This window comes from Triticum aestivum, chromosome 3A (genome assembly GCF_018294505.1).
Source record: "Triticum aestivum cultivar Chinese Spring chromosome 3A, IWGSC CS RefSeq v2.1, whole genome shotgun sequence".
In the NCBI taxonomy this organism is placed as follows: Eukaryota; Viridiplantae; Streptophyta; class Magnoliopsida; order Poales; family Poaceae; genus Triticum; species Triticum aestivum.
The window spans coordinates 495,370,779-495,379,462 of NC_057800.1; the positions used below are offsets into that span (position 1 = coordinate 495,370,779).

General features: G+C 45.7%; 1 protein-coding gene across 1 annotated transcript; it reads left to right on the top strand.

Moving 5' to 3' along the window:
• The first annotated feature begins 3,481 nt into the window (after positions 1-3,481).
• On the top strand, positions 3,482-6,471 carry LOC123061822 (uncharacterized). Its single transcript, XM_044485102.1, has 5 exons — positions 3,482-5,336; positions 5,415-5,489; positions 5,574-5,663; positions 5,750-5,967; positions 6,110-6,471. Exons 1-4 carry the CDS (start codon positions 4,827-4,829, stop codon positions 5,849-5,851), a joined length of 777 nt encoding a protein of 258 aa, XP_044341037.1. The 5' UTR covers positions 3,482-4,826; the 3' UTR covers positions 5,852-5,967; positions 6,110-6,471.
• The last annotated feature ends 2,213 nt before the right edge of the window (positions 6,472-8,684 follow it).

The window sequence follows — 8,684 nt, forward strand, 5'->3', positions numbered from 1 at the left end:
TTATTCTTTAATAGGGAGATGATATTTAAACCACTTCTCCTTAGGGAGATCAACATGAATAGCAAATGATTCACAAAAAGAGGTTACTATCTTAGAGTCAAGTCCATATTTAGTGCTAAACTTTTGAAAAGCATCGGTATTCATAAAAGATTTAGCACAATCAAACTCAAGATTAATACTTGACTCTTTACCTTCGTCGAGTTCCCAATCTTCTGAGTTGTGTTTAATTCTTTCTAAAAGATCCCATCCGAATTCAATAGCCTTCTTCATAAAAGAACTCGTACAAGAAGTATCGAGCATTGATTGATCATCACGAGAAAGCCAAGCATAAAAGTTCTGAATAATAATTTATCTCGAGAACTCATGATTGGGGCATGAATATAACATTGACTTATGCCTCCCCCAAGCTAGAGAGATACTTTCTCCTTCACGAGGCCAAAAATTATATATGTAATTCCGATCATGATGAGCCAGATGCATAAGATAATTTTTTTGTGAAATTCCAATTTCAGTCGATTCCAGTTCCAAGATCTGATATCATCGCATAGCCTATACCATGTCAATGCATTTCCCTTCAAATATAAAGGGAAAACCTTCTTCTTAGTTTCATCCCCGAATAAACCTACAAGCTTAAACAATCCATAAATTTCATCCACATATATCAAATGCATATCAGGATGTTCAGTTCCATCTCCTACATAAGGATTAGCTAGCAGTTGTTCTATCATACCCGATGGAATTTCGTAACCAATATTTTCAGTAGGTGCAGTAGGTTGAGGGGCAACTAATTGTGGTTCCGGTCAAGGTGAAGATACCCCGAACAAACCCCTCAAATGATGATTCTTCATAGTAACAAGTGACAATAAATTTCAGCACGTAGTAATAATTTTTTCTTACCAAGAGCACTTCACTCCTAGGCAACGGTGCCAGAGAAGAGTCTTGATGACCCACAAGTATAGGAGATAAATCGTAATACTTTTGATAAGTAAGAGTGTCGAACCCAACGAGGAGCAGAAGAAAATGACAAGTGGTTTTCAGCAAGGTATTTTCTGCAAGGACTGAAATTATCGGTAATGAGTAGTTTGATAGCAAGGTAATTTGTAACGAGCAAGTAACGGTAACGGTAAATAAAATGCAGCAAGGTAGCCCAATTCTTTTGCGGCAAAGGACAGGCCAAAACAGTTTCTTATATAGGCAAAGCGTTCTTGAGGGTACACGGGATTTCATCTAGTCACTTTCGTCATGTTGATTCGATTCGTGCTTGCTATTTTGATAATTTGATATGTGGATGGACCAGTGCTTATGTGCTGTTCTTACTTGAACAAACCTCCTACTTATGATTAACCCCCTCGCAAGCATCGGCAACTACGAGAAAAGTATTAAGATAAATCTAACCATAGCATTAAACCTTTGGGTCCAAATTAGTCCCTTACGAAGTAGCGCATAAACTAGAGTTTAAGCTTCTGTCACTCTAGCAACCCGTCATCTAATAACTACTCCATAATGCATTCCCTTAGGCCCAAATATGGTGAAGTGTCATGTAGTCAACGTTCACATGACACCACTAAGGGAAGCACAAGATACATATCATCAAAATATCGAACACATATCGAGTTCACATGATTACTTGCAACAAGATTTCTCCCGTGATCTCAAGAACAAAAGTAACTACTCACAAATGATAATCATGCTCAAGATCAGAGGGGTATCAAATAGCATAATGGATCTGGACATATAATCTTCCACCAAATAAACCATATAGCAATCAACTACAAGATGTAATCAACACTACTAGGCACCACATGTACCAATCTGAGGTTATGGTACAAAGATTGAACACAAGAGATGAACTAGGGTTTGAGCGGATATGGTGTTGTTGAAGATGTTGATGAAGATTGGCCTCCCAAAGATGAGATGGTTGTTGGTGATGATAATGATGGCTTCGATTTCCCCCTCCAGGAGGAAAGTTCCCCCGGCGGAATCGCTCCGCTAGAGGGCAAAAGTGCTCCTACCCATGTTCTGCCTCGAGACGGTCACGCTTCGTCCTGAAAGTCATCCTCTCATTTTTTTCTAGGTCAAAATGACTTATATACCAGAAGATGGGCACCGGAGGTGGGCCAAGGAGGGCACAACCCACCAGGGCGCGCTTGGGGCCCCAGGCGCGCCCTGGTGTCTTGTGCTCACCATGGTGACCCCCTCCAGTAGTTATTTGCTCCAGTATTTTTTATATATTCCAAAACAATTCTCCGTAAATTTTCAGTTTATTTGAAGATGTGCAGAATAGGTAACTCTGACGTAGCTTTTTCAGGTCCAGAATTCCATCCGCCGACATTCTCCCTCTTTGTGTAAACATTGCACATTATGAGACAAAAAGCATTAAAACTACTCCATAAAACATTATTATGCATAAAAAACAATATGACGTATCACCGCTACGCCCTAGGCCACATCCCTGGTAGCTTGGGGCCTAGCTAGGTCACTGCTTATGATACTATGTTGGGTAGGGGAAGAACGGGCCCACCCCGTTAAATCAGAAGGAGGAGATAATTAATGAGAAGGTTGTGTAACGGAATTCCTATTTATTGCGCGGGTCGGTGGACAGTGTCCACACACGCGCCCCTCACGAGAGACCTTGCTAGATATGGGTTGACCCATATTTGGGTTATTATGTGTTCTTCTCCCACATGGTTTGGAAGGTTCTAGAACCTTCCCTCAACCTGTTTTGTTCTTCTAATTTCTTTTTTTCTGTTACCTCTTCTAAATATGTTTTTTAATTAAGGATCTTTTTTATGATTCATGAGCAATTTCTGAATTGGCAAATATTTTTTGAATCAATGAATATTTTTAAAAATCATTTTTTATAAATTCATGAATATTTTGAATCATCAAACATTTATTGAATCAACAAATATTTCTTTAAATTGGTGAACGGTTTTTGAATCTGTTAACATTTTTTGAATCGACTTGAATTCATGAATGATTTTTGAATTGGTGAACATTTTTTAGTCATAAAAGTTTTTAAAAATTTGGGAACATTTTTTGAAATCGACGAACAATTTTGAAATCCGCAAACATTTTTTAATTCATTTTTTTAAATCAGCAAGCATCTGTATAATCAATCAAAATTTTGTAAAAAAATTGGGAACAATTTTTTTAAAATTTGCAGGTAAAAATAATTCATGAAATTTTTGATTTTTTTAATCCCGAACATTTTTTAGTAAAGAGGAAAAAAGAAAAGAAAAACAAAAATGAACGAAAATGAAACACAAAACATGGGTGCCCAAAAGCGGGTCAAACTTTCTCGGAGAGACAGCCAGGCCCAAACTTTCTCGGCACAACAAACCCCCCTAGACCTCCTAGGGCACCCAACCCCAACACTCCAACAGAGGACTAGAGGAGCAGATCTAGGTTTTTGCGTTCTCCCGAGGGAGAGAGAAGGAAGCCTCCGCCCTCCCCGCCGCCCTCCGCCCGCCGCGCCGTCCCGCCGCACTCCACCCGCCACCGCGCCGTCCTCTCCGCCGCCGCGCCGTCCTCCCCGCCGCCGCGCCGTCCTCCGCCGCCGCCGCGCCATGGATAAACATCCCAACCCCACTCCTCCGCTAAATTTTGATGCGAAGGAATTCATCCCCTCCCCCTCCCGCTCCCCGCAGGAGGAGGATGCCCCCTTGCCGGCGGGGATTGTCTACAACCCCTACCGCGACGCCTACGGCCACCACCACGTCCAGCATCAGCCCCCTCTGAATCTGTCTACCTATTGGCGGGATCAACACCCTTACGCCCAGGGGCATCACCAACAGGGCCAGTACAACCCGTATCACGGCCAGCAACAGCAGCAGCGACTCGGCCAGTCCTCATATAGTCAGCAGCAGCAGCAACTTCGCCAGTTCTCATACAGTCAGCACCAATTCGGCCAGCTTTCATATGATCAGCAGCAGGTCTCATCAAGTAGTCTGGCCCAGCAGCTGCAGCAGCAGCAGCTCTCGTCAGCTGGTCAGGCCCAGCAGCTGCAGCAGCCGCAGCAGCAGCTCTCAACAGCCAGTAAGATCCAGCAGCAGGGACAGGGTCAGATCTCCTCCGCCAGTCAGCCCCAGCTGCAGCACGAGAGCCCATCAGATTCAGCAGCAGCTGCAGATTCACAATCATCATCCCAGGAGGTTCACCACCAGCAGCTGCTCGTAGGCTCATCACCTGAGACAACATCCAGTGTGCAGAATGTACCAGTTCTTTGGACAATTGGTCTAGATCTGCCTCCCCACATTGAGGAAAGCAATCTATGCTTCATGTTCAGGAAGATACCAGAGCATGTTCTGAAGGTTGGAAAAAGAGGCACAGTGCAATTTAGCAACTTTGAAGATGCACAGGCAGCACAAAAAAGATGGACCATTAAGGAAAAGATTCTCCAAAGGAGTGAAGATTACAAAAAGCACATCAGATCAGTGCCATACGGCAGAATGGTACCTGAGCTGGGTTCCATAGCGACTAAGAGACAGAGAGAGGAAGAAGTTGGAATAAAGTCGTCTCAAATGGAAGCAGTGAAGCGACATAAACAAGATGATGCAGCGAGGAGTCTGCAAGACGACCCCTATAAATGGTGCACGGTTGAGGACTTCTCAAAAGAAAAACCTGAGAATGAGCTTGTGAGGGCTTTTAAGTTTGTGGCTGCTGCAATCCGAGGTTCGGTCGGCCCCAAGATAACGCTATGTGCAGCAGGCCCTATGGGAAACTACATCGTCGCTAGCATACTCGGGCATGCATTCGCCGCGCATTTGAGTGGAAGAACCTGGAAAGGTAAAATGAAGACAAGGCATTTAGCCATATAAAAAAAAATGAACTTGTGTGCTATCCTATTGAAGACGGTGAACATGACAAGCGAGGAAGACATGGCCGACGACATCTTGAGTATTATACAAGCAATTGATCCATTGTACAGGATCAACGGTCATTTACCACAATACTATGCTGAAATGATAGACAAACTGAAGAAACCACCAAGAACACTGAATGTTGAGGAACTAAGAAAATTCCACTTGAAGGTGTTGAAAAGACCTGCTTTCGCTACACCTGAACTGAGGTCATACGGTGTTCAAGAGTTCTACACCAACACCTTGGACCTGGAATTTGACACTCCTGAATGGAGGGCCTTTGACAGTTCTGCCCCAGTGCATTTAGAGGACTGGCAGCACATCACCAAGGTTGATGAACTTCTGTTAAAAAAGTTAATAGAGAGCAGTGGTATGGAGGACAAATTTGGGAAGCAGTGCCATTACATGCGGCATCTTGTGGTGCACTCACCTGAGGACAAGGAGAAGAAGTATCTATCTGATAACAAAAAGAAGGTACTCGTTTCTTTTTCTACCTGATGAGGAAAACAATATTAAATTGCCTGCTTTAACCAATTGACTCACAAATTACAGGCCCATGATCCTTTGGCCGCGTCGGCGAGTCACTCTGGAGCTCGCCCCCGCCTCCCTCCTCAGCCCACAAGAAAGGTATGGCTATCCTCTACTCTCTCATCTTCCCCTGTCTCACTTCTCCCGCACTTACTCTCCAGCTCATAATTTACATTAAATCAGGACGCTCTCTTTCCTGCAATTATGTCTCAAGCTAAAGCGAAGAAGACAACCCCCAGCAGCTCCTCCGCAGGTCCCCACCCTAAGCCCAAGGTATTGTTCGCATTCCTTTTTCCATCCCTATCCCACTGCTCAGTAGGTGCCTGTTTCTAATTGTATTTGTGTAATTGTGCATTAAGGTGTTGTTGCTGATGCCGGAGAGAGACATGCTGGCCCATTATTATTTCAGAGAATTTATGCCTGCATTTGTTGACCTCTTGTACAAAGAGAAGGATAAATAAGAGTGTCTTCGGGAAATTTGGAACTCTTATGATAGAGGTATTCCCATTGTGGGGTATGTACCTTATGATATGATTCCTGAGAGATTCCTCGAAGAACTCGAGGAAGACAATGCCAGGTATTCCTTCAAGTTATGTATTGCATTTTTGTGCTGCAACATTCTGTTTCGGCCATATGTTGTGTTATTTGACATTGAGTTGGTGGAGGTTTCTTACATGTACCAAGATGATGTTTTAATAGCTGGAATTGTGTTTTTTTAGCTCTGGAGGTGAAAAAGTCATGGAGGTGGACTAGCTGGGAGAAGGAGATCGCTGCCCAGGATAACTGATCAAGTTCTTTGTTAGCTAGTATTTTTTGTGGTGATACTGAGCTGGGAGAAGGAGGTGGGCTAGCTGGGAGAAGGCGCTCGCTGCCCATGATAACTGATCAAGTTCTTTGTTAGCTAGTATTTTTTTTTGTAATGATACTGAGCGAGTGCCGTGTGGTTTAGCACATCTTTTTATCCCAGTCTCCTAGTTTAGTGGTACCTTCGGGGAGAAGACACATGACAGATTGATAGCTTCCGGAAACTTTCTATTGGTTGATATCTTCTGGAAACCAAGCATGATTGCCTCAGAAAATGCTAGGCTGAGCCCTTTTATGCTGGTCGTTTGATTGCTGCAAGATTCTAAGGTGGCGTTTGGTTGTGGCTATCCCAGGATGGGATAGGGATAGCCCTTTTTCTTTGAGGGATAGCAGTCGTTTGGATGAGAGGATAGTGTGGTTGAGGGCAGCCACGGTTCCTGAATATTCTCACGAAAAACTGGTTGAGGCTGTTCCCGAAAGTCTGGCGGATGGTGGCAACCACCCGTGTTCGCTGCACTCCGATCACCTCCTGCAGCCCCCAGCATGGGTGATTTTGGAATGCCGACTGGACTCGGCGAGCGCCGACGGTAGGTAACAGGCAGTGCCGGCGGCATGGAATCGCGAGGCTTCTCTCCTCTCCTTTGTTCTCGTCTATTGTCTGATCTGATCTCTCCCCTCGTTTCTCTGCATCAACCATGGAGAAGTAGAGCGCTCTGCTCTTTTGTGCTACGACAGTATGACCTGACGTACAGTTTCCAGTTTGGTTGACATGCTTAAAAACTGCAGAAACGTATGTCCTTTTGTAACCTGACGTTTTGCTAGTAACTAACCAAGAATAATCTTAGGCCAGCAATAGGGAGAACGCCCTTAAAAGCGGTTGTAATGTGCACTTTGAGAAAAATCAATCTGTTACTTTCAAAATGTGGTTCATAGATGACAATTTTCAGTAATAAGAAAGGTGACAATTTCTGATGGTGACAACACTGAGCATGAGAATATGGTATAAAGAGATTTTAAAAAGATGAGCTAAAATTCATATGTATGGGTAATCTCACCTTCTTACAACAAAGATGTCGCTCACTATGAACTACCTATAGTCATTTCAATTCTAGTAGCAGGAGTAGCAGCTGGAGTTTCAGCACATTACCTTGTAGTGCAAGCAGCTTCATTTTCAGTCGTTAAGGGTAGCACAAACCACATGTTTACACCTAAAAATCATACATAAAAGACTCGAAAAAACATGTATGAATCTTTCTGGTTCAAACATATAGACTGACATTGTACAATTGTAATCACATTAGTGTTGTGTGAACTTCTATGATCAAGTATTCAAGTGCAAATAAAAATAGGTTACCCGCCTCTCTATAGCATGCTTCTTTATTTATTTTCTTTTCTGGAATCTGATGCTTATTTATTTCTAATATGCATGTTTAATATAAATTGTATTGGTACAATTTTTATTTTAGAAAAAAATAGTACGCCTGCTACAAAATAGTGACCGGGTGCATATGAATATGGTATATCATATAATTAGGCTAAGTAATTTTTTCAAAGCAAGTCTGACTAGTTTTCTTGTCAAGAGATAATAAAATTTCTTACAACAGAAAGATTACATATTGCTGGAGTGGTCTGTAGATACGGGTCTTGATTTCCAAATAACTACAAGCACTGTCACCTTGTACTTGCATCACAAGGACTACAAAACTTCTACTAAAACAATAAATATAAGAATACATATACACTTCTCCGACCAGGGCATATTCCGACCGACGCTCCTAGCCTCCCACGCTCGCCGGCGGCCACCCTGGCCCTGGCGCCCACCCTCCCCGACGCTGGCCACTCCGGCCCCGTCGTCCACCCTCCATGGCCTCCTCTCCGCGCTCGCTCTGGGTCGCTCGCGCGAGGTTCGCTGGCTGGAGTCGAGCCCGTCCTCGGGCGGATCCGCGGACTCGGCCATGTCTTACCGGCAGGCCCTTTGCAGGGCACCTACGCCCTCGCCGGCTGCCTCCCCTCTCCCGGCGCCTGCGTCCCCTTCCTCCCCGCCTCCGGCCCCTGCGCCCTAGCCGCTGGCCGCCCGCTGCATGCTCCGCTCCGAGGTCTGCTGGACGGATGGTGCGCCCGCCCCTGGCGACGGCTGGCTGGTGGCCCGGGGCAAGAAGCGCCCGCGCCCGCGTGGCCCTCCCCGTCGCCTGCGTCGCGGCACCGGCGAGTCATCCCGCCCGCGCCCGTCCGGGCTCCGCGAGGGGGGAATGCCCCCGCTGCTTCAGCACTGCACACCTGCGCTCCGAGTGCCGGCGCGACATCTGCTGCGCGCGCTGCCGGTTCTTCGGGCATAAGGCCAAGGACTGCACCGCCCGCCCCGCGTCGCCCCCCTCGTCGTCCGGCGGGTCCGTCCCGCCCCCGCAGCGACGCCGCGTCTCCTCGAGCGAGCCGGCTCGCCCCCTCCCTGCCGCGCCGCCCCCTTCTGGCGACCCCGGCGCTGGCTCCGCG

Coding starts and splice junctions, on each gene's coding strand:
- LOC123061822 (XM_044485102.1), top strand. CDS start 4,827: ATGAACTTGTGTGCTATCCTATTGAAGACGGTGAACATGACAAGCGAG. Junction 5,490..5,573: donor CTCCTCAGCCCACAAGAAAG/GTATGGCTATCC, acceptor ACATTAAATCAG/GACGCTCTCTTTCCTGCAAT. Junction 5,664..5,749: donor GTCCCCACCCTAAGCCCAAG/GTATTGTTCGCA, acceptor TTGTGCATTAAG/GTGTTGTTGCTGATGCCGGA.